Source organism: Aulonocara stuartgranti (genome assembly GCF_965226115.1).
Source record: "Aulonocara stuartgranti genome assembly, chromosome: 4".
In the NCBI taxonomy this organism is placed as follows: Eukaryota; Metazoa; Chordata; class Actinopteri; order Cichliformes; family Cichlidae; genus Aulonocara; species Aulonocara stuartgranti.
Genome location: NC_138942.1, coordinates 32,836,773 through 32,864,074, shown reverse-complemented (window position 1 = coordinate 32,864,074; position 27,302 = coordinate 32,836,773). Strand labels below are relative to the sequence as shown.

The 27,302-nt window shown below is 40.0% G+C and overlaps 1 protein-coding gene across 4 annotated transcripts in view; it reads right to left on the bottom strand.

Annotated features, from left to right (window-relative positions):
• The window catches only part of tanc2a (tetratricopeptide repeat, ankyrin repeat and coiled-coil containing 2a), a 59,130-nt gene extending 32,179 nt beyond the window's left edge, over positions 1-26,951 (bottom strand). For 2 of the 4 annotated variants that reach the window (XM_082530015.1, XM_082530017.1), the window contains exons 1-3: positions 26,606-26,951; positions 5,107-5,219; positions 4,723-4,824 (exon numbers count right to left, since the gene is read on the bottom strand). In XM_082530015.1, the coding sequence (XP_082386141.1) occupies positions 4,723-4,824; positions 5,107-5,167 (163 nt within the window). In that variant the 5' untranslated portion in view covers positions 5,168-5,219; positions 26,606-26,951. Of the gene's footprint in view, positions 1-1,934; positions 2,062-4,722; positions 4,825-5,106; positions 5,220-5,721; positions 7,091-26,605 lie in introns of those variants that run through there. The other 2 variants (XM_082530016.1, XM_082530018.1) reach the window with 2 other exon arrangements.
• Between the last annotated feature and the right edge of the window lie 351 nt (positions 26,952-27,302).

The following is a 27,302-nucleotide window of genomic DNA, read 5'->3' as shown; positions in this document are numbered from 1 at the left end:
CCCAAGCTACATACCACAACATACTTTGCACACTGCCTCTATCTGAGATCAGTACAGGCAACAACTCTCTGTGTTGCTTGTTCCTGACACAACCTCAAAGGTATTTGTATCTCTTCCCAGGATCAAACTGTGGATCCATGTCAGCAACTAATGATGTGTAGAAGTCACGGAAAGGAGCAGGACAAAACAAAGGACAGGGATATGCCGGGGTGGTGAAAAAGAGTATAAGCACAGGGGGAAAAACACAATGGGAAGAAAAAAAAAGGGTTAAGAGAAATAAGCCAAATCTGAGATTGTCTGTGTTTGTGTGTGTAGACGTTGTGCAATAACTAAAGAAGTCTCCCTTCTTTAGTGCCGTACTTTATAAAGGGCAGAGAGATAAACTCCACATGGTAATGTTTAAGACAAGTGTGTCAAATCAGCCCCGAGGAGGAGGAAGAGGAGCAGCGGGAGAAGAGTTTAGGTGAGGAGAGGATTGGAGAGCTTGGCAGGGGGCTGGGTGTAATATTTCAGTGTTTTCTCTCTCACTCAGGCACAGTGGGACGATCAAATACAGGGTCAAAGGCCAACCCACCCCCATCTGCTACCATACGCTGTGTAACAGGTCACAGCTCTGTGTGTGTGTGTGTGTTTGTGTGTCTGAGGGAGGAAGAAAACACATAGTGCGCAGATGACACAAACAGTCTGCAGTTTTAACTGCCTTCGAGTGCCTTAATGAGGAACAGGCTTGTGTTACCATGGTTACAAGAAGATTTGCATAAATTGCGCGTATAGATTTCTTATGATATAGATTCATTATGCACACAGAAGAGGACACAGACCCTCCCAGCAGCTTGAATCCTGTTGTTTCAGCATGTTTCACACCAAACATGACGTTTTAAGCAGCAAAGCATTTGCAAAGATCAACTGATGAAACGACACAGACAGATATGAATATGTTGTCAGTTGACAATGTTTCATCTTCATTGAAACGTTCGCTTAATGACAGAGCTTATCAGCTCAGACTGTTCCAGAAGGATTCCCCAGCTTACTGCCATTGTCTGTGTGCAGCTGGAGGGTTATGATTTAACTTTGCATTAACAGCCATACGGACTTTCCTGAAATCCTGACAATATGTTACACTAACTGGTTGTCCTCCTTCTCCTCCTTTGGCAAACATTTGTGGGTTTCCACTGTATAAGTGTACTCACATGATAAACGTGAGTCGACGCTTCACAACAACGGGCAGGTTTCTTGAATTTGCAAGGATGCATTTCATATGTATACATGTATATCCAACATGTTTATTACATCTCTCACACAAATGTATTTTAGTCTTGTACCTTTCATTTATTCTTGAAGGACTTTTTCTTCGAAGGAGTTGAGCTTCACCCTCTAGAAACTATTTTAGTTTTGCCTTATAAACATTACTCCAGGTATGGATTTCTAGAAGTTGATGGTAAGTAAAAATGAACTACTAAAATACTAGTGAGAAAGAGCTGACATAGTGTTTTGGTTGGTTATTTTTTATATAGGCTCACTTTACAGCAACGGGAAAAGCAAAGGGTAAGCTAACTGAAGTTAGCAAACATTAACTACTAGCTACGAAACGATGAAGTAATCTAGTATAATGTGAGTTAAGATTTTTTGAAGTATTTTCCCTGTGTGTGGTTCACAAATACAACAACCCCCCAAGACTTACAGCTTCGTCCTGTACTAAGTGGTGGCACCAGCAGCACTGTAGCAGTTAAACAAGCTAACACAAGCTGGGGGATAAGATGGCATTTAGCGTGGTGAGTTAGTATCTAAAATCTACAATATCATGTAGTGAGCGGCATTATGAGGTATGAATTGAGACTATTTGTTGGCATTTTTGTTATTTTAAACAACTAAAGGCATGCAGAATTGTCTGGTAGTTATTCTTGCTTCTAGTGCACCTGTGAATGTAAACATACCTATCACTCAGTGTGTCTGTGCAGGTTCAGTCATCCAGGTCATGGATGGAGCTTGAAAAAAAGAAAAGCGACTAGATCTCAAGCTGGGTCAACACACCTGAATCAAATGATTAGTTCATTACCAGGCCTCTGGAGAACTTCAAGACATGTTTAGCCATTTAAATCAGCTGTGTTGGATCAAGGGCACATCTAAGACCTGCAGGACACCGGCCCTCGAGGCCTGGAGTTTGACGCCTATGATGTAAGCCAAGGTGTGAAAAAGGGTATGGGTCATTATCAGCAGAGGTTTCGAGTGAAACCGTTGTGAGACCTTCCCTCACCAATCATGTGACCCATTGAGATCATTTGGCACAACTTTTTAAAGAAGTCCAGCTGCTTTTCTTTCCAAGTCCTTCGACTATCACTCAGTGACGCTGATACTGATAACATCATAAACATGTTCAGGAAGTACAGCTCTGATGTAAGATTTAAGGGCAGATTTATAAATATTTGTATATCCTACCAGTGTGTTCATATTTTCATTGGGTTACAACATAAAAAAGTAGGTCTTGTCCATTAAAAAGAACCAGGGCTGTGGCTCTGACAGTGGACACTTGGTTACTAATGAATGAAACACTGCAGGTATTAACCCTTTTTGGTCTAAGTCGTTATCATTGATGAGTTTGCCCTAATCCTGTGCTTTCAGAACATGATGTTTCTGTTCTTTTCAAAAACTGTGCTCCCAGGTCAAAATGTACAGGTTAGGGTTAACTCCCAGCATTATTTAGACCTCAGATGGTTAACATGAGTATCACATTAGTAAGGTAAAATAAAATCAAGGTATGTACATTGGATCAGAACAGGAAAGGAATTGGATCAGTGCATTTACGGGGAGAAGAAGCCACAGGAACAAAGAAAATCAAGGAAGGAGTGCAGTACAGTTTATATATTATATTTAAAGACAATTTAAAGTTTTGGTTTTAAAATATCACAGTAGCCATCACTACTGGTAGTTATTTCTGAGTCCTATGCCATATCAACAAAAATATTTTTTATCAACCGTTTTAAATGCAAATAAAAATGTCAACAAATAATTACAATCACGTTCTATTTATAAGATGCAGAAATATATACACAGATACTGTGACTAATATTTGCACACATATTTCCAGCACTACTTGTTGTTTTTATAAGACCACATAAACGTCACACTAGAGCAGGGCGATATGGCCAAAAATATTTATCACGATATATATTTGAAAATTTGCGATAACGATATAACCGACGATATAATTGATGCGAGACAAAATACAACTCCACAACATTACTAGCGCAAAAAGACAACCTTCCATTTATTTTCACTTAAACAAGAAGCTGGTTTTTATGTACATTAAAGCTTTATAAAAATGTAACAGTGCAAATGCAAATTCCTTGCTGAAAGTTTAACCAAAAGGCATTTCCAGTAGAAATGGGCTGACATATCCTGAGCATAACCATGTATAATATCCACTGAAGTTAAAAAGAGGTGCTTTGCAACATTAAACTGCAGTGTGCAGTACGTATTTTTCGGACCATAAGGTGCACGGGATTATAAGGCACATTAAGCGAAACAAAGCAGTCAGATAAATCAAACTTTATTAAACTCATTCTTCTTGCTTCCTCCACTTCTGTACCATTGATTCATTAATGTTGAATTCTCTGGCAGCGGCTCTATTCCCATGTTGTTGCAGTATATTAATGACTAACCTCGTATTGTGGATGGATTATCTCAGTTGTTCTCCTGACTGAAGTTTGGTCCGTTTACAGCATCCTGCCATGCGATTGCATTTGTCTCTAACCATGAAGAACCTTCACGTTAACTTTTATAAGTGGAAAAGTGTTAGTGTTCGTCCTCCAGCTTCACTGTTTATGTTATGCTAACATAGCTGTGTCGCTAGCGATCACGTAGCACATCATTATATAGCAGCTAGCCCAACTTCAGTAACCCTACAAACGTCACTGCTGTTTAGTTTCCTGTCTTCATTTATGTTGGAAGTGATAGCAGAGCTGTACGTTTGATTTTTTTCAGAAATCTCTCAGTCAGAACATGCAATATCATGCTTAGGTAACTAGCGAAACTAGCGAGCTAACTTCCGCTAGCTTCCTGCTAACTTCTAACTCCGTTAAATGTAATAACTTTTGTTTTCATGGATGCCTGGAAGTTAAACTTTATAGTTACACCTGGTAAAGCAGCAATGCTGATCGTTTTATTAAAGATGAAAGAATTTAGACAGTTTTTAACTCTAAGTGATGCTGCAGTGTTGTTTGACCTGAAACATACGGAGTTTAGGACCCAGATTACTCCCAGATTTAAGAGCATCTTAGTCCGACAAATACGACAATAACAACGGCCGCTTGCATGTTCTGCAAAAAAAATGTGCTTTGTTGTGTATCTGACGGACAAACACCAAACCAGTTCCACATCACGGAAGTTGCACCATTTTTACAAACCAATTCTGGTTCATCTGTTTCACTCAACAATCGGCCATGTGCGTATGAAAACAAAGGCACTGCGCATGCGCGTTTTACTCCCATTCTATCGCGATATTTCATTTTCCTATCGTTGCCTAACATTATACCGGTATTACCGTGAACGGTATAATATGGCCCAGCCCTACGTCACACAATCAAATACTAAACATGAGTGATCGACCAACATACTGAGCTACACAGACAGCCCCAAAAGGTTGATTCTGTTCATCTGGACGTAACGTTTTCAGTGGGAGAAACCTTTCATTGAGCACGCACTGAGATAAATAGACAGTCCTACCAGGTCTCTTGCCCAGGCGAAGGTTAAGGAGAGGAGAGGAGGGGAGTGAACGAGTGAATCCTTCGATCATCCTGACTTCTGATGCCTCTGAGTCCGTGTTACCTATTGGAAAAGTGACAAAGAGCAAGAGAGAGACACTGCTGCATGAAACAGTGGTGTACATAAGAAGAACTCATCTGTATGTGCCCAAACAAACAGCCACCCATGATCTGCGTGTTTTACAACAATATTAGACGAAAATATTTTGTGTAATATAGCATTAACATATCTATCTATTTACACATCCATGACATGGCTTCATTGAAACACACAGACTAGAGGCACAGCTTCTGGTCGGAGCACAAAACGACGGGTGAAAAACACATATAATATGAATTTACTGACCACTGGTATTGTTCTTGCGACCTTTGCCGCCCAGTAGCATCTTCAGGCTGTTCCGGAACATGATTGCTCACGATGTCAGCAAACACACATGAGCACACTTCCTGTCAACACTCCTACAGAGATGGAGACAGAGAGAGAGTGTGTCAGTAAACCATTAGAACTAATCACTTCCTTTTCCAGCTGACTCCTTATGTCCAGTCATGTTATGATCCATATGTGTTCCTTAACAGAATCTCATTGCTCTAACAGTTTAATCATCTGCAGTGAATGTCATTTCCTTGTGTAAATGTCTCTGACCGAACTCAGTATACTGCTATAGTGCTATAACATCAATAGCAGCAGGTCCCCAGAGTATCTGAAAGGACACTTATGTAGCTTGGGTGGCAGAAACAGAAAACAGGGAGGAGACGTGGCACTCCTGAATGCCTGAGAATCCTGAATAGAAATATATGTAAGAATTCTGTTGTTGTGCATTGCATCAGTGATAAGCACGGAGGACTAATAAAAGGATAAGGAAATACATCTGTTATAGGATTATGTGCATTATATAGGTTCTGTCAGGTAGAAGATGAATCAGATTTCCATTTATTCTGGCATTATAAAAAGGAGCATGACTTGTTTCTAGAAGAACTTTGGTGGCTTTTAACAGGAAGAAGGCTCATGGAGAACCACCCTCAGGGAGGGGCGGCTGTCTGCCGTGATCGGCTAGGGAAGAGTGGATGAAGACAGGACAAAGAAATGCTGTGGAAGAGAACCAGAGATTAATAATAACACGAGGTGTATAAACACATAGTGAGTGAAACACTCAGGCACACTTTTCGTTTGAAAATGCATCGTTTTCTCTCCGTTTTGGCCTCCCGTCCACACTGAGACGGCGTTTTCGGGCTAGTGTGGTCATAGCCTCAGTGCATCATGGGAATCCTCCAGCAGCCTAGACCTTTTGCAGCAAAGTAAGGGAGGATTTAAGCTCATCATTTTTTTGTCAGATGTGTTGATTCATCACATCCAGTTGAAAGCTCCGTGAAGCTAGCAAAGGCGTCATACCGCTGCGATGCTTTAATACATACATAAATGGACTGTTACTTACACAGCCCCGTTCTTTTCTGTTTGATTACTCAGTTTCTTACTACATGCCTCATTCACATACATTCATACTATCAATTTTGACTTAACCCCGTAAGACCCAACCCATCAAAAAACAGCCAGAAAATTCTGTTTTTTTGGAACTGAGATGTTTAATAAACCTTATAACAAAATGCTATATCATGTATATATTTGCTATAGCATGTTGTTTATGGTATATCTTTATTATATATTTATTAGTGCTGTCAGTGTTAACGCATTAATGCTGTCATCACGATTAACACGATTACAATTTTTAAAGGGCTCAACCCATCTGGAGCGCAGAATGGACACACGTTGGACAAACTTCCTGAAATGCGTTAGCAGAGTCATTTCAGGGATTTTGAGTCAGTCTGCGCTCCAGACGGGTTAATTGTTCATCGCATTAGTCGTGATGATGGCGTTAACATGTTTAAGCTGCATTAACGCTGGATGCTGAGTAACCCCTTACATGGATTGATCTGCGTTAACTCATTAACGCGAATTAGCCCGTTTTAACGCGTTAATGCAGATCAGCCTGCGTTAACCCGTTAACGCTGACAGCACTAATATTTATTATATATTTTTTGTATGGCATTTGATACATTGGGCATTTTTGGCAACTTTTTGTTAACAACAATGTTAATTTTAGACAAAAAAGAGTTTTGTCCATAACATTTTGAAATTATGGCAAGTATTGATCATGTTCATGAGATAGAGGTCTCAGAAACTAATGTAGGAAATATGATACAAATGGCATTATAGGGTTAACATTCACACATTCCCCTGGAGAATTCACAGACCAATGGATACATCAGGGGCAACTTGGGGTTCAGCATCTCGCCTAAAGATACTTAAATATACAAACCAAAGGAGCTGTATGCTCTACCTCCTGACCCACAGCTAAACATATATGAGCTCAGAACTTCATTCTAATCAGTCATTTGCTCATAATGGGGTCTAAACACGTGCTGAAATAACCAGAAGTATGTTACAGATATACCATGGCCAGTTAGCTAGTGTTATAGCAATAAGCTCACCAACCCACTTTTGGTGTTAGCAGAGGGTTGTGTGTGGTGCACCCTCTATGAACCTTTATGACCACTGTCTACGACTGTAGCTGCGGACTAAAATCCTTTTTCTACTCTCCAGCCTCCAAGTTTTAGTTGGGAATTCAGTCTTTTCAGAGCACATTTCCAAAGCTGAACAAGGACCACTGTCAGCAGCTGCAGTCCAAGATGGTGGAGGTGGGGTCTATCCATGGAAAACTAAAAAGCTGTATTACATTTAAGAGTTGATTCTACACAGAATCACACATCACACAACATTTCCCTTCTTTGCTCTTTTGCTTTACTACAGTGTGACTTTTGAACACACCCATACTGCTGCCTGGCAATGCTGTTGCTAGGCAACCATCTGCGGTTGCTAAGCAATCCCCTAATGATAATTCATATTGATGTAACCCTTTTTGCCTGGTGGTGTATGCTTCTCTGGTTTATCTGTGCCGTATGAAGGCTACAGAACTTCAGATGTGGGTCACTGTGTCAGTGTGAGGTTATTGATTTTGAGCAAATAAGCAACTCCATGAGACTTTACACAACTTTAACTTAACGTGAAAGACACTCAGGACAAATATGTGAAACTATTCAATTGAAAGATAGTTTGATTTAAAAAACAGATTTCTGACATATATCCTAAAACTGAAGATGGCAAATGCACATCTTTAACCTTGTGACGTCTAAGCTGTCAAACCCTAACCGACCTTGGGCAATCTAATGAATACCTCATTTGTGTTTTATTAAACTGTTCGCCTAAGTCAGCAGGAAAAAAAAATTTATTCATTCTAACTATATTTTTCCAAAATATAGGGATAGGTTAGGGCTACCACCTACTTCTTAGATCTCAGAGGGGTAAGAAGATAAAGAAGATGTACTCTACATTTCAAGGGCACTGATTTGATTACACGTATGGGTACCTGACATCTGGGAACAAAAGATGTGTTTTAGTGTTGACTTCAGATTTGGGGTTAGCCATGTGGTAGCGAATACGCGCTGCATTAGTTTTGTTGTGTTCCAGCTGTAACTTCATCAGACGACACAGTGTTGTTTGCACTATCAATGTGGGGGGAAGCTGAAATCCCTTCGGTCTTCTCCTGAATGACATTATCGCCACTCCGAAAAAACTCTGAAAAACTCATCTTTTCAAGATGCTGCTGTTTTTCTCTCTGTATAATCTGGGAATCTCTGAGCTCTTATACTGATATATCATTAATGGTAAATACAGGCGCAATTGTACATGCACATCTTTAACCTGACCACACTGGCCATGCTGGTTTCAAAAATTGAGAGTATCCAAGGCAAAATGACGCCAAAGCGTGGTGCACGGTGCTGCTGTCAATTTTAGCTCATGCCTCGTGCCTTTTCGCTCTCCCTGTGTTCTGAACTCTGCTGGTGATCCCTTTCCTGTTCCAGCTCACTTTTCTTCCAATCAGCACTCAATCTACACAGAGCGTGATCTACGTCGAGCTACATACTGTTCGGTTTTTAGGCAAATACCTCTGCAAACAGAAACAAATGCGGTACTATGAATAAGTGGAGTGGAGGAAAGTAAATGTACTTCCTTGTAAAAAATTTAAATAGTTTGTGATGTCAGTTAGAGGGATTATTTTCTTTGTTCCCTGATTTCCAAAATGTGGGAGAATAATGCAAATAAAAACAAAAGTTATATTTCCTGATAGCATAGAGTTAGGGTTACAGTTAGGGAACCCAATGCTGACTTAGACCTCACAGGGTTAATCTCAGTTGGTTCAAAGTATTGCTACATAACAAAACCAAATTGTGTCTTGTGTGAGAGAGCCTACATGGCAAGAGGGACGTTTAAATAACACAGGAAGCCCGAGTCGCAGTGGCATTGCTTCCTCACTGTTTTACTAAGAAAATGTCTCTGCTTCAGGATTTACACTCTGAAAAAAATCCATGTACAACATGCACTGAATAGTTTTAGGACTGGCACTGAAACCACACCAGGGGTTTACAGTTTAAACAGTTTAAGGAAGCACTGACCTCTGGCCCCCTCTGTTGACCATTGCTGATAACAGCAGCATAGATATAGTTTCCACTGGGAAACTGATGTTTTCACAGCACAGCAATTTAATAACTGTACTCTCATTCAGCTTTATTAAACTACCAGTGTGACTCGTGTCAGCAACAGTGCATATTAATTAGGCTTTTACACACACACTAATTTCTGTCATGTTACTGCTGGCTTATTCCAGTTCGAAATACGACATATGGCATAAGGTTTCTATATGATTCATTATCGTGTTTTCTTTTTACTGGATATGTCTGACAACCATAAGTCCAAATATAAGACCAAAAATATATATCACGATATACATTTGAAAATTTGCGATAATGATATAACTGACGATATAATTGACACGAGACAAAAAACTTTACAACTCCACAACTTTATTAGTGCAAAAAAACAAAAAAAAACAATGTATTTTCACTTAAACAAGCAGCTGTTTTTTATGTGCATTAAAGTTATATAAAAATTTAACAGTGCAAATGCAAATTCCTCGCTGACAGTTTAACCAAAAGGCATTTCCAGTGGAAATTGGCCGACATATCCTCAGCATAACCATGTATAATATCCACAAAACTTAAAGAGGTTATACACACACAATACGGTAATATTATGTTGAAGCACAGTATGTATCACCCCGCGAGGCTCCGCCTACGATAGCCGTAATGCTCCGGCAATCCATCAAGCGGTGCGGCTTCGTAGGTTAGCAAAGTCGTACTGAAACATTTGACAGATTTTCGAGCGCCGTGTACATAAAATCGTTTTGAGGTCAGTAAACACAACCAGAATTCATACACAAGGCACACGGGATTATAAGGGACGCTGTCGATTTTCAGAAAAATCAAAGGACTGATTTTAAGTGTGCCGTATTTTCCAAAAAACACGGTAATAACGACGGCCCGCTAGCATGCTCTACCAAAAATAGTGCTTTGTTGTGTATCTGACGGACGAAAGCTGAACCAGTTCCACACCACTGAAGTTGCAGCAGTTTTAGAAACCAACAACAAACCAACTCTGGTTCATCCGTTTCATTCAACGATCCGCTTTCGCCCTTCTCATTCTCCATCGCCGCCGCCGTGCTTTTTCCGCCATGTGTGTAAAACAAAAGCACTGCGCATGCGCGTTTTATCCATATTCTATCGTGATATTTTATTTTCTTATCGTTGCCCAACATTATACCGGTATTAACGTGAACGGTATGATATGGCCCAGCCGTATTGGCAGGAATATTTTAATCACAAGAAGATCACAAGCAACACTGCTACTTAGACACTGTGTGGAGCCACATGCCCCTTTAGTTTCATTATATTCATAATAAGTGTCACGGTTCGGGGCAGCGGCCGTGTGAAGAGTGGAAGGAGGACTCAAATGCAGCACTTATTCAGACGTGAAGGGTGATTTATTAACAATACCAGACATAAAGTGGAGAACTAAGGACGAACTAACTGGGAGAAACTACACAAAGAAATAGCAAACCTGAGCATGAAGGGAGAACAGCAGGGAGAGCACGCAGGGGATTACACCAGGTATGAACACAGACGACGCGACGAGGAGCAGAGGAAAACACACACTAAAGTACACAAAGAGACACTGGGAAATCACACACAGGTGGGAGACACAGCTGGACCTGATTAACCTGACGAGACAGGGGAACACTAACACCAGGGACCAATAGAGGGAGCACAAACCCAAAACCCAGTATCTAAAATCCCAAAACACAAACCATCCCAAAACAGCCCAAGAATAATAAAGAGAATAATAACAATAAGGAACACAAACACAAAGTCACTGAGTCATGGCCGCAGGACCATGACAATAAGCCAGATACCTAGATAGCTGACATCTCCAAAGCTGAGATTACTCCAAAACATTACAGACAGATGAACAGGACTACAGACTGGAGGTAAAATAGATACATTTGAAGTTTGATTTTTGGTTGAACGCTATGTCACAATATGTGAGCATAACATTAGCAAAGAAATCTAGATGTCTGATAAGGTGAATAGTGTTACGAAAATAAAAGCTATGTCATTGTCTTACCAGGATGGTTAACTGTAGTGTGCTGTACAACATCAAAACTACCAAGTGATCACAAGAAGTCATCTGTAATTCTGATTTTCTTCCATTAACATTTTTTTCTGCTTTTACCGACCCTAAGTTACAGTAAAGTAAACCAACTGCACTCGTAGTGTCACAGGTGTGCTACTCAAATATAAAGCTTAACAAAAAAGAGCATCACTGTTTTTCAGTTCTTTTTGTCCAGTTCTTTTTGTTGGGGTGTTGGAGTTACACTGGAGGTAAACCTTAGGTTTAAACTGCACAATCTTTAACACACACATTATTTAATAATGGAAATGTAGGCTTCCTGCAATTATGAGGTGGGATCCACATGACAAGCAAATTTAATTCAAATGACTGACACAGCACTACCTGTTTCCTGATATAATCTAAAATGAATCCAATGTATGCTGGGAGACTTCACTACATCAACAATTTAAAGTTGAAATTTCAAATATTTTCCTGCTTTTAACAGTCCTACATGAACCCTGTTAGGATTAAGTCACCATAGGTAATAAGCTACATTATACTTATACAACCAGAAATGTAATAATAAAAACGTTTTTTGGAAGGAGAAGAAGAAAAGAATCATTCTAACTGACACACATCAGAAAGTATTTATAGTGGATCCAAAAAATGGTTTTTTTTCTTCAAAACATTCAGATCTAAAACTACCCATGTGAACAAACCTGTCAACCAAAGCAGCCACATGGTGTAAGCAAAGCAGTAAAAATGCTTCTGAATGCCATAAAATTGGGCTTATTTTAAACTTTTGTGCTGACAAATAAAGATATGCTAGAAAAATAAAGGTAGTCAAAAAATATTGACTTTCAGTTCAGTCTTTATTAACTGTGTTATACTTTAAGCTATAAAAGGCACAAGTAGTCCGCTAAGCGGGCACCCTTATGCCTTTCCTGATGACTGTAACTCACATTCATCACTGAAGACTGCCTGCCCTTTCCTCACCATGCAGGACTCACAAAGCTGCATCACGTTGTGAAGCTGCTGAAGTAAAATCTTTTTGGACATATTTACAGTCTTAGTGAGTTTGTACTTATTGACTACAGACATTCAAAAATACCACAGCGGTCTGTGCATGCCCTAAATAATTTCAACAACAAACACTGTCGTGATGGAAGAAAAGACTTTATGAAATATGTGCACACATATATGTATGACACATTTCCATCCAAACTTGTGCTGCCAGTTTGAGTCTGAGCAGCTCTTTCTCCATCGGCTGTTTTTATTTCCACTTTTTTTCTTCTTTTCTTTTACTGTTAGTCTCATATTCCATGGTTTCGATTTCTGTTTTTTCTGGAAAGACACACACACACACACACACACACACACACACACACACACACACACACACACAAAAACACACACACACTCACACACACGCGTGCATAAAGGTACATGATGGATGAGGAAACCACTCAGCATATCATTACTGTGAGCAGAATGTGGCAGAGTCTCTATGCTGTCCAAGCCTCTTCCTCTTTTCCTCTCCCTTTGTGTTTGACTATGTTTTCTCTTGGGAACATTCTCCTTTGTGTGTGTGTGTTTAGTGTGTGTGTGTGTGTGTGTGTGTGTGTGTTTTTTGTGTGCCCAAGGGAGAGTGGATCAGGTGCTACTACCAGGTGCACTATGAGCAAGAGAGCGAAGTGACTCCACAAGGACGAACCTTTCTTCAGTGAGTGTGTGAGGAACATGTGTGTGCAGTCAGATAAGCCACTGCTGTCAGTAAATAACACTTTCGAATGTTTAATTTCATTCTTGAAGAAAAGCATAGTGCTGAAATTAATTTAGCATAACATTCATTCCCAGTGCAACCTCTCTTGGCAGCAGATATTTCAAAACCTGAGCAAATAAACCCCATGGCTATCTGCGAGGGGAGTTTAGGAATAAGCCTAATCCATGTCTGAGAAAGAATCCCACAAAGAGCTTCTAGCTGCAGCAGCTAGAGGACTACTGGCTCTTTAGATATGATGCACACACAGCAGTGACTAGCTCAGCCTTGCATGGGTGTGTAATGTGTGTCAGTGTGCTAATCCTTGAAGGGAAGTAAGCTGGAGTGACGGGACTGAGTCTAAAAAATAAAAACCCAGACACCCCCCCAATCGACAGCACGCGCATGACTGAACTGCAGCACATATATTAATATGACAGTGCATGTGTCTGGGAAATGAGAGATGTTGGCCTTCTTATGTAAATGCACTGAAGACAAATTAGACAATGGAAAATAGACCACGAGTCCTTTGTGTCTGCCTGAGATGGAAAAATGAGAAGGCAAGCAATAACAAACATAAAAATGTTCACGTACACAAATGAAACAAAAGGAGAAGACAGGGGTTTGATGAGAAAACTGTTTTTGTATTTACCACATAAGAAAAGTCACCAGGATTGTAGTAAAAGCATTTTAGATCCGTTTTTTAAAGCTTGGTCTCACTTTTGTTTATCAAATTGCCAAAAATGAGAGAAAAATACACAAACTTCTGTTAAGTGAGTTAACATAAACTTTGTCTACTTACACGCATGGTTTGTTACACAAGGAGGCTGTGGAGCCTGTGTTTTGTACTTCTATCAAACTGAAAGAACGGTAAACCAGTGCACTGATTCAGACAATCATAAAGCAACAGTAACTATTATTTTGGCCACCTGGGTAAACAGAATGAGCTGTAAAAATGCTTTTATAGCCAACGTGCCAGCCTAGCTCTTTGTCAGGCAAATGTTAACTATTATGCATTAGGTCTAGCTCATCTAAGTCCCTGTTAGCAGATGATTCAATAATTGAATAAGTGACAGAATCAACACCAGCAAGCTACACTATCAGAATTCTTGGAGCATGGGCCATGAAGGAGGAGCGGTGGCAGGGATCTTTCACTGCAGCTTGTGAAAGCTAGAAGATGTAGACCCAGATTTGTTAGCTTTACTCTCAGACTCCCCCCGAGTCGGCTGCTGTTTCGGCCTCTCTTCAATCCCAGTCTCCACTCGCAGACATCCCACGGTGGAAGCAGAGCAGTAGGTAAAGCCAGTTGTAATTGTAAGATGGGCTTTATGTAAACTCTCTCTTTTCTACACTTTTTCATTCAAATTATTCTTAAAGTTTAAATAAAAAATGTACATGAAAAGAGATATTTTTAACTTATAACTGATAACAGCAAGATAATTGTTAGTTTCATAAATAATTATGATCAATAATACTGACCATAATGATCCTAATTATGATTTCTACTTTAATCAAGCAGCCTCAGAACAAGTTGTGTTTTTTTTCTTATTTCCAGTCACAGAGTTCCTGTGGTGGATCCTCTTATCAAACAATCGAAGTGTGTCCCAGCTGCAAGATAAAGCTTCATATTTAAACTGCTGTAAACAGCTTCTTCTTCTTCTTTCGACTCTGTATGATGTCATAAGGAGAGAGTATCTCAGCTCTTTTTTCCAAGGGACAGCCAATCAGCAGGAAGTTCTCTTAAACAGTCAGAAGCTGAAATATCTTGTTTCAGACAGTGAATGAACTGAGAAGCTCCATCAAGGCCTGATATGAACTAAAGAAGGATTATTTTAAACTATAAATTATGCAAAGCTACTCTAGTAAAGTACAAGAATAAAAATTATGGGGTTGAATGTGATAAACTGCGCCATTTCAGCCCGACATTCACCAGTTGTGTTCTTTAACTGCCATAGGGACTACACTTTTCTCCCCCAAAAGTTAGCAACCACAAAATGTTAGTGGCTGAGTAAGTTTCGACAGATTTTTTTTCTGTGAAAAACATCCAGTGGTGGTGCTTGAGAAACAACACTTATGTGAGTGGAAACTTAAGCTAACCATTAATATAAAAAAATTTAATGTAACAACACAGGAATTCACAATTTAATGCATTTTGAAGACAGATCATTCATTATGTCAGGAAGTTGTTCAAGAAACTCGCTGCAGTATCCAGCAACCTTTGAAATTTTGTGTTGAAGGAGAGACTGAACAACAAAACAATGTTGCTGCTGTCCAAATGTGTACAATCTGCACTCTACATCACCACAAACACACCAGAAAACATGCAGAACTGAGGAGACATGCGGGAAACGAGGAATCTGATGTGAGTCACTCTGATCAGACGGAGGCCAGTAAACGTGACTCAGTGCTGACGTGGTGAGACGCTCATTCATGTGAGTGCCAAAGCCACAGATAAGCGTGCTGTTTGCATGTCTCTCTCTCTTTCACACAAACACACCATCTGTCGTGAGTTCCTCCTCCATCTGACTTCCTCGAACTTTTAGTGAGTGTGTCACAAAAACAGAGTTCTCTCCAGATTTAACTGTAGCACAAAATATACATAATAGTGAAGCCGGCTGAGCTGCAGAAACTCAGCTCATATATGCACTCACCAAACACTTTAGTAGGTACACTCTGCTAGTACGCTTTTGCCTTTAAAACTCCCTGAACTCTTCATGGTGTAGATTCAACACGGTATTGGAAACACTCCTCAGAGATTTTGGTTCATGTTGACATGTCACGCAGATGCTGCAGATTTGTCAGCATGCACGCCTATGATGCCAATCTCCTACCACCACAACACACCAAAGGTGCTCTATTGGATGTAGACCTGGTGACTGTGGAGTGAACTCACTGTAAAGTTCAAGAAACCAGTTTGGAATGATTTCAGCTTTTGTGACATGGTGCATTATCGTGGTCAAATCAGCCATTGGAAGACGGGAACACTCTGGTCTTATGGGAATGAAAAATACTCAGGTAGGCTGCTGCGATTAAATACCGCTCAAATACTAACGGGCCCAAATGTGCCACTAAAACATCATCCACATCAGCTCAAAGCAATCTGCCAATTCTTATTAAACCTCTAACATTAACATCACATTGTTGTCAGTCACTGTTTTCTCTGTAAACCTTAGAAATGGGAGTGTAGAGAAATCCCAGTCGATCAGCACTTTCTGATGGGCAGGTCAGCTGCTCAGCCCAACTGACACCAAAAACCATGCCACGTTCACAATCACGTCAATCATCTTTCTTTCACATTCAAAATGGTTACCTGCCTAAATGCAGTTGCTTTCTGCCATGTGATTGGCTGATTAGATAGTTGCATTCACGAACAGATGAAATGTGCGCCTGAAAAAGCTGGTGCTATGCATACTGCTGTAGAGCACAGCTACCTGTTGATGCCAAACAAACACCCTAAAACCCTAAAGTGTTACATATTATTATCCCACCCATCTATCATCCATGTAATGGTGCGTTCACACCAGTGTAAAGAAAAATTTTGCCCTCCGTTACTTGTATTGTTGTCAGTTAACAAACTCACATACATTCATGTCTAACAGCTTACAGAACGAAGACTATAACTGATAGTTGGAATCAAGTAATATGAACATATTTTAATAACTTACTATTAAGTAGTGTCGCTTGTTTTTGGTTTTACTTTATTTTGCGCTATCAAATATTTAAGTTTAACATTGAGTAGTTATGTTCTTTATCGTGCTACCACATTTATGCATGGAAATATGTTAGCTAGCATATTTCCATATGAGCTATATACCATCATGCTACCAGATGTAAGGACAGAAATACCTTGGTGCCGTTATACTAGCACACTTTGGTACAAAAATCTTTGCTACTGTCAAGCAAGCACATTTAGGGCCAGAAATACACTGACACAAAGCACATGAACAGACAGCACAGATAAAAGACTCAATTACTGCCCGATACACTTTTTAAGTATAACCAGGGTGACCATATTGATGACATTTACAAACACTAAATAAAGTGTGTGCCTTTAGCTACATGTGGCTGATGGTCTGGATTTACTTTAGATAACTGCACATTTTCTGTCTAACCACATTTGTGCTCAGAGAGAGCTACAGTGGTACTATGGATGAATACAGTAAAGTAGTAAATCAAGAATTCAATTTATGGCTGCTTTAAACAAAACAAAAACAACTAATTACTCAGCTAAAGTGCCTTTATTTGAAATGTAGTGAATAGGTCTTTATTTAAACTGTACTTGTATTGTAGATAACCCTTTATTTCTGTTTGTCTCTACATCACAAGTTGAATCTGTCATATTTTATCATAAAGACTCTTGACTCTTTGCACATATAGTACAAAGAATTCCTTCATTGCCAAATTTATTTTGTTAAATCTACTTTACAGCATTATGCTGTTGACATGGTGGAGAGCAGTTTTTTTTTCTTTTATAGAGACTAGAGAGACCGCTAGAGAGATTGTTTCTCTGTGTAACTTTTCCCGTTGTCATAAACCAGAGAGCCACTACTGAGGATCGTTGCTGACCCACTGCACTCTTGGTGTCGCAGCTTTGCTAATCTAAAAGGAAGGTAACTAAAACACAGTGATTCTGCATCATAGTTTCCAAAAGTCTCAGTCTCTGTCATGCCAGATTTTCAAAGTAAAACTGGGTCAAAGGCATTTTCAAAGTTTTATGGATCCAGTGTGGATCCTGGTTTAAACAACAGAGTCATTATTTACCCTGCAGTTCTCAGGCAGGGTTGACATAGCATGCAAATTTAATTCAAATCGCCCCACCTCTGCTCTACTTGTTCCAAGACAAACTTTGGGCATGTTTTTCCAGCAGCTCTGTGGGGAGTCTAAAATAACCCAAGGTGTACTGGGAGATGTAGTCCTACTCGCCTCCCTGTTAGGTTATCTTGGGTGTTGCACCGATAGCCCCCCAACACCACAGAGAGATTTCCCTTTTTATCAACCACCCAAAGAGTGTCTGATTATATAAGCAGAGGAAATCACCAGTGATATTCACACCACACACTCAAACACAACTTCAAACACACTGAACCTAGAGCACACAGGTTTGTTTGACTAGCTTTAGTTGTGTATCTATAGGTGTGTCTGTTATTAGCAATAGCTGAGTGCAGATGGTCTTGCATTAGACTGAATCCACTTGTACATGCACACACACATGCACTGTGCCAGACTCTTATCTCTCTTCCCCAGAGAGGCCAATCCTGACTTCCTGCAATCACTCAGGACTCACTTGGCTTGCCCGCATACAGTACAGGAAGGGAATGAGAGTGTGTGTGTGCGTGTGTGGCCCCCAAAACAGCTTCCTGCAGATAAACAAACAAAGGCCTAAGTGATATGCTCACCTTTTACCCTTTCCTCATGGTGTAAACACTTCATCACTTTTCCACTCTTTGAAGTAATTTAAAGCTTCACAAGACAACTTCACACCACTGCCCTCCCACAGTGGGGTGAAAAGTGATTTAGAAAAAAACAAGCGGTCTCATGTACAGACACAACCTATAACTGTTCTGTAAGAAATAACTAAAAATCGGCCAACCATTTTGACCAAACAAATCTACTGTAATTAAGCTCCACTAAGCCAGACTGTCTAGCTCCAGCAGTCTTTCTGGGGACACTGGTCAGTCCAAGGGGGCAAAGTAAACAGACAGAGAAAGCAGCATGCTAATAATGCTATGAAATACTATTCATTTCATAAGAACATTTAGTTTAGACTTTAATCAGCATTTTGCATAAAAATGCTGATTCAGTGATAAAGTGATGAAGTCACATATTGTACTAATTGAGTCTTGTTTACTTCTTAAGTTACCAGGATAATGTTCGCTATTGCTAATGGCTGTTGCTCTGCTCTCCAAACATTCAAAGATTCATCTTGTGTGATTTTTGTAAAAGTACACAAAATATTTATTTTCTGCTAGCATTAATTATTTCTCTCTTGATGCATACTCAATGATATGAGCATGATAGTAAGTAAATCCTCCAAAATAGATCTGTTCATCTGAACAGAATCAGTTTTTGGGGGCATTAGTTCTGTCTTTCACTAGAATAGATAGTATTTGAAATGTATGTACAGTAGTGGTAGCAGGGCCTTTCTTAAATAAATTAGGTGAGCCTACTTTGTGACACTAAAAACAGAGCAGTAACCATCAGTTTCTTCAGGGAGTATCTGATGTCATGGATGAAGTCTAACTCCCCCATCTTGGATTGCAGCTGGTACTGGTGGTCCTTGTACTGCTTTGAAGCTTCCTGGAGCTTGGCTGAGTACATCAACCAGTACTCCACTGCTACAGGCTCTGGTTAGTGGTCTTCAAGCTTACAGTGAATCTTCAGAGCACCACTTCTGCTACAGCTGCTACGGAAACAGGAGGAAGCTAGCAGCCACTTAACTTTCAAAAATATGAGTGAGGGGATTTTCCATGACCAATGGGTATGAAAGTTCGGCCCTATAGACTCCAATGTTATAATGTTCCACTTTACAGCATTGTGGCTGATACAAGAAATGTTTTTGCTAATCCAAAGATTAGCAAAAACATTTCTTGAGTGTCTGTCTCTACTATTTAGAGTCGCTGAACTGAACTGAGCATTTTTAATTCCTTACCCGATTAATATTCTACCCTGCGGTCTGGTACATGCCATCTAATAAAGTGTTGCTACATTTTTAGTGAATTAAAGTCTAACATTTTATTATGCTATTCAATTCAATTCAATTTTATTTATATAGCGCCAAATCACAACATAAGTCGCCTCAAGGTGCTTCATAGATAGAGAGAAAAACCCAACAATCATATGACCCCCTATGAGCAAGCACTTTGGCAACAGTGGGAAGGAAAAACTCCCTTTTAACAGGAAGAAACCTCCAGCAGAACCAGGCTCAGGGAGGGGCGGCCATCTGCTGCGACCGGTTGGGGTGAGAGAAGGAAGACAGGATAAAGACATGCTGTGAAAGAGAGACAGAGGTTAATAACAGATATGATTCAGAGAGGTCTGTTAATACATAATGAGCGAGAAAGGTGACTGGAAAGGAAAAACTCAATGCATCATGGGAATCCCCCGGCAGCCTATGTCTATTGCAGCATAACTAAGGGAGGATTCAGGGTCACCTGGTCCAGCCCTAACTATATGCTTTAGCAAAAAGGAAAGTTTTAAGCCTAATCTTGAAAGTAGAGATAGTGTCAGTCTCCTGAATCCAAACTGGAAGCTGGTTCCACAGAAGAGGGGCCTGAAAACTGAAGGCTAGCCCTCCCATTCTACTTTTAAATACTCTAGGAACAACAAGTAGGCCTGCAGAGCGAGAGCGAAGTGCTCTAATAGGGTGATATGGTACTACAAGGTCATTAAGATAAGATGGGGCCTGATTATTTAAGACCTTGTATGTGAGGAGCAGGATTTTGAATTCAATTCTGGATTTAACAGGAAGCCAATGAAGGGAAGCCAAAACACGAGAAACATGCTCTCTCTTTCTAGTCCCTGTCAGGACTCTTGCTGCAGCATTTTGGATTAGCTGAAGGCTTTTCAGTGAGTTTTTAGGACATCCTGATAATAATGAATTACAGTCGTCCAGCCTGGAAGTAATAAATGCATGAACTAGTTTTTCAGCGTCACTCTGAGACAGGATATTTCTAATTTTAGAGATGTTGCGCAAATGGAAGAACGCAGTCTTACATATTTGTTTAATATGTGCATTGAAGGACATGTCCTGGTCAAAAATGACTCCAAGGTTCCTCACAGCGTTACTGGAGGCCAAGGTAATGCCATCCAGAGTAAGAATCTGGTTAGATACCATATTTCTAGGCTTTTCAGGGCCGAGTACAATAACCTCAGTTTTATCTGAATTAAGAAGCAGAAAGTTAGTGGCCATCCAGGTCTTTATGTCTTTAAGACATTCCTGCAGTTTAACTCATTGGTGTGTGTTATCTGGCTTCATGGACAGATAGAGCTGGGTGTCATCTGCATAGCAGTGAAAATGTATGCTATGTCTTCTAATGATACTGCCTAAGGGAAGCATGTATAATGTAAACAGAATTGGTCCTAGCACTGAACCCTGTGGAACTCCATAATTAACCTCAGTGTGTGAAGAGGACTCTCCATTTACATGAACAAATTGGAGTCTATTATATATCTTATTTTATTAGGGCAGCACGGTGGCACAGTGGTTAGCACTGTTGCTGCACAGCAAGAAGGTCCTGAGTTCAATTCCACCATCAGGCCGGGGGCTTTCTGTGTGGAGTTTGCATGTTCTCCCCGTGTTTGCGTGGGTTCCCTCCGGTTATTCTGGCTTCCTCCCACCGTCCAAAGACATGCAGCTTGTGGGGATAGTTTAATTGGATAATCCAAATTGCCACTAGGTGCGAATGGTTGTCTGTCCCTGTGTGTTAGCCCTGCAACTGGCGACCTGTCCAGGGTGTACCCCGCCTCTCGCCCTATGACAGCTGGGATAGGCTCCAGCGACCCTGAAAAGGATAAGCGGACGTGAATGAATGGATGGATGGAATATTTTATTAGTCTGTTACTTAGCTGATATGTACATCTGTCTATTATACCTATACAGTTTATAGATACAGCTTGCTAGCCAAGCTAGTTTTTTTTAAGTGGTCTTAAGTAAAAGTTCTGCAGGCTTTCTATAAGTCTGTCAAAGTTTTTCTTTAGACACTGACTGGTGGTTCATTTTCAACTTTTCTCATTTTCAGTACAGTCCTTTTTCCTGAACATTTTCAGGGGAATGATTTAACTGACCAATAAATCACTGCAGCACATAAAGGGCACCTAACTCAAGGGACAAACTAGTGTTGTGTTTACATGTAACAGGTAACTTAGCAAAGAATCAGTTTTAAAAGGTTTCGATCCTGTGTCTGTATCCTGCATCTTTGTTTCAGCAACAGAGCTTTATTATGTTGTTTTAAATGTATTTTTGTTGTTCTGGTCTGTGTGCGACTTCACACATGATGTTTCTGTTTCTGCTCCTGTTTCTATTTTTATTGCACTGAGCATATAAATGTCACAAAAATTAACCATGAGAATAATAAAGTTCTTGTGTGTGTGTATATAATTTGCTCCCATTTGTGGAACCTACAAGAAAAATATCAACAATAACACAGTTTGACAGGTATACAATTGTATTTTTTCACCAATAAAGTGATTCCCAAAGGTCTCTAAGAAGAAAATCTGTCATATCTTAGCATGCTTTACAATGCATCCTTAAAAATTTTAAGTAAACTGGACAAAAGATCAAACACTATCTACAAGAGATAAACAATATCTGAAAGTCAAGTCCTTAAGAAATAAGAAACTATCCAGCAACGACCTGACGAAGGACCTAAGAGATGCATCTGCTCAATACTGTCTGCAGAAGTCTCAGCTAATGCAGTCAAAACACATCAGTCATGGCCTCCCTACAGCCCAGACCTCAACATTATTGAAGCAGGGTGGGATCAACTTGGCATAGAACAGAACAAAAAGCAGCCAACATCCAACGAAGCAACCTAGTATCAAGGCAAAATGTGACACGCATGCAGAAATTGCATTACCAGCAGGGGGAGATAATATATGCCAAGCCACAAAGTCGGTAGTGAGCAAGTAGTGACTCCGTTACTGTACATGGAAGTTTTTCAACTTGTTTTGGTGGTAATAATAATAAACCTCTCCTAATCAGGTGTTTCTGATATTTAGTCCACTCCTTGACATAGTATAGCCATCACATTACTGCTGAATTTCATCTGACTAATAAATAACTGAACAACTGGAAACATCATTGCAAACACCACACAGAGGGCTGCATTTCATGTAAATGGACTGCATCATTGGAAGCATCCTGATAGGGTGCATCACTCTACTTTATGACAACTGGGCCGCTTTGGATGGCGAGCTGCTGAAGGACGGAAGAGAAAAATATTGGCATCCCTCGCTCCATGAGAGGTGCATTAGTCACGCCAATATGAAAAGCTCAAAAGATCATCAAGGACACAGGTCAGGTGGTCCACACTCACTCTGTGGAAAATGATGGTGGGGCATTAAATCACAAGATGCCCATTTCCAAGAGAGTTTCTTCCCACAGGGAGTCAGAGTGGTGGGGTATGCTCACATACAAGCACTTACACTCTGGATTCCCTTCTATCAGTCATCATAGCATTTTGTGAGAAATATATCACTGATTACACTGCGCTGAGCTCAAAAATAGAATTAATCAGGTTTGGGAGAACGGGTTTTATTTGCTGGGTGAATTTGGAATTCATGTTGAACTTGCGAAGAGTGTTTAAAAAAAATCCTAATAAAATTACATTGCTGGGGCACTTCAGTTTGTATTCCTTTAATTGGCACTAGTGAGGCCACGCAAGTGATCTAATTAAACTAATGACTGACATGGTGGGGAGGGGGAGGCTTTTAATCAGAGCGCCGTTAAACCCAGACTACGAAGTACAGGGTTAGGCAGATTAATGCAGGATTATGCCCATCTGCACTCCCACTGTCTAGGAACAGAAGCCAGCAAAAGGCTGGGAGTGCGCAATACATGACAAACAACTCCATCACAGAGACGTTTAACTGCATCCTGAAAAAATAAAGTTTGGTGAAAAATAGACCATCTCAGCTTCAGTTCTATCCATCACGCCTCAGCAGCTGTTGCCTACCAGCTTTAACATAGGGAGGAATCCAACAGAGTTTATTGGATAAAGATTAGAGTCCTGAATACTGACAAAAAAAGAGGAAGGTTACATTACTTTGCACAACTCTAGAGCTGAAATTATATTAGGGACGATTTAAGTTTTAGGTCATTCAAGCTAATGCTTAATTTCAGTCCATTACAGATATTTCTTGTGTGAAAAGAGGTTTTTATTTGATTTGTTTTACATATCAGGGCCTAAAAGGGAAGATTCTTGATGGCTTAAATTCTTTAAATATTTTAAGCAAATCAACTTATGCTCTGCTCGAGTATGGAAGTGGAATAGATTCACAAATTACTACCCTCATTCAGCAATTCTGACTTGCAACCTCATATTTGCTGAATGCTGAGGTCTGGACGGTACTTTGGATAAAAGGTTATAATATGAAATGTGACTTTTTATACTCTGCAGACTTCTGTATTCCCACACTCTGACAATAGTTTCTATGTGTGACTTTTGAACACTTTTTAGGGAGTACTGCATGAATCATCAGAGATATCATGAGAGAATCTATGAGAGAATTCTGATGGTGGTGAAATCAAATTTGACCGGTGCAGTTTTCCTTTTTTGTTACCACTGAAACGTTACGTTAACTTACCAGTAAGTCTCAGTAAGCTGTTGAAATTTTGTTGATATTTTCTTTGACTCCAGGAAAAAAACGACACCATTATTCTCAATAAAGAACCAGTTTCTTTTCTTACAGCTCCTCATCATATCATCTTTGATCATTTAGCCACAGTGACAGAACTAGGACTATACCTTAATATTCTTTAACTGTCAGGGAGTCAGCTGCCAGGACCTTAAATTTTTGCTGTTGATTACAACACTTTGCAATCAAAAAATACAATTTCTGCTGTTTTCCAAAAAGCCACTGATACGACCAAATTCAACAATAATCAGTTAAAATAGTTCAACAGTTTTGTCACAAAATACAAATAATTTTTTTCCACATTTGGTCTGGTTTTCTGTAGCTCAAGAAGTAGAGCAGGTCATCTACTAAGGTTGGTGGTTTGATCCCTGGCTGCTCTAGATGCCTCTGGATGTATTCGTGTGAGTGTTAAGTAGAAAAGCACTTAGGCATAGAGAAAGGTACTTATATGAAGGAGGCATGTTGTAAAAAGTGCTATATAAGCACCAGCTCATTTTATCGTTCTCTTTTCCTTAGTCCATTTTTGCATCTTTTCAACAAACTATCCTATCAAACTGAAAAGGATACCCATTTCCATACCAAAAGAAGCAAAAAATTTTTTTTTCACAAAGCGCTTATGTTTTGTTGTTATTTGGATGAGGTTGTGCAGATATGATCCAATATGATGCAGGCTGGTGTATTCAGTGATGCCCCAGATCCTTCCAGAAGGCCTTTGGCCACTGGCATCAGCGCCAGCATTTGGCCATGTATTACACCGCTAATAGTTAGCTATAACTGCCACTAATACAAGACACATTATAAGACATGTCTTCGAAAGACTCCTGAATTTACATATATGGGAGAATTTCGTAAGAACAAAGACGGTGGGACCTTCCAGAGAAGAAAAAGGATTTCTTAAGAATGGTGATTTGACTGGTGTTGGATAATACTGTTACTGCTTTATTCTAGTGACCACTGAAATGCAAGTTAGTGTACAAAATGCCTCAGATTAACTGCTCATAAGATGTGTTACCAAGATGGCTTCCAAGTGCTGAGATATGCTTCTAGAAGAATGTCGATATTGGTACACTGCCATCAATAAATGTCAACTCATATAGGTGTCAGTAAGGTATAAATTGAAAGTAAGACAAATATCTGGATGGTGCATTCTCTTCACCCCTAGTAATTAGGTGTAATTTGTACCTATACTAATTAATTTCAACCTGTAACATGTTAGCTAAATAACAACACACACAGACAAACAGATCTGATTTAGCCATTCCAGCCAACAGAGACATCACAATAATGTAGCATGTACATAGTGTGGGAGATAATCCACTCATTTCCAAACAAAGGATTTGTGTTTCCTTCGAACACAACTGTAAACCACCAGCTGGCTCCATCACACATCCGGCCCAGCAGTGGAGGCAGGGGAAACTAAAATGTGACCAAAATGTGTGAGAAAAACAAGACCACACCAGGGCGGGAAAAGTAAAACCCGTGTCACACATGTACATGCACACAGTTCCAGGTGAGGGTCATCTTTTCCAGTCTGTCACGATGCTCCCTTCACTGTCTCTGCTGTTATTTTCTCCTTTTTATCTTCAACTGCTTTTTTTTATATCTCAGTACAGCCACAGTCTCCCGCTGTTATTGTTGCTTTGTATTTTACACGTGATGTTCAAATGTGTGTCAGCTATACCTTACATTAACAGCAATGATTCTAATATGATTCAGAGAATATGAGAATGTGCTCATGTGGTCTTCAAGCATAATTTTATAGTGATGTTTTTTGCTGTCAACACAATATTTCTGCAGTGACTAAGAGCTGCCGTGCTGAGTTCAGCATTAATATAGGACCACATTTTTTACAAGCACCAACAATACAATGATTATTAAATAAAAACACAAACACGGGGTAACAATAATACTAAACATGGACCTTTTAAGATTAATGGGCCTGTAATACGTTATATATATATATATATATATATATATATATATATATATATATATATATATGACACACGATATTATGGCTGTACGTCCACACACACACACACACACACACACACACACACACACACACACACACACACACACACGTACCACCTTACTATAATATTTAGCTCCTTCCTTCGCTCACATACACGTATAAACACAGAGAAACACAGGAAAGACAAGGCCTACCTTATGTGTTGTTTTTCCTCAATTCAGCGGCGATGAGAATAACAACCGTCTGACCGGTGGATAATAGGTCGGTCACGGTCGGGTTAATATCCAGCCCTCGGTGTATCCTTCTCCGTAAAACCCCGGTACAAACCAGCGGACCCGTTGTTGTGCGCGAGGCGGATTCCCACACTTCCCAAATTCCCCGTTCATTACCGGATATTAATATATTTTTATCAGTAGATGGACTGGTTATATTACGCTCATTATTCTCCTTCCACCGGTGAGCACGAGCTGACGTCTGAAGAGCTCCGGTGGCACGAGTCTCCTCCGGTCGACGGGAGGTGCTGCATTATTCATAAGAGGGGCGTGGCCAATACGCGGAGTGTGTGTGTTTGGGTGCGCGCGCGTGCTACAAACAACAGAATGCTTGGGCTGGGTTCAGTTAAACCAGCGTAGTCGCGATGAAGCGCTCGCGACGACGACATCTAGCGGCCAAAAGGTAATTTGCAGAAATAAATCTAATCAAAAGGCACATTTATTTTGCTGGAGAAAGTCAATGAGCAACATGGTTACGTTATATGATTCGTAGAGTAACAAATGCGTGTTAATCCGCATGTGAAAATAGACCACTGTTGTGTTAGTGTGCTTGTATCAGTTTTTTGTCTCTGTAACGTGGTTGTTTTTTGCTTGTTTGTTTATTGTTTTTAGCTGACCT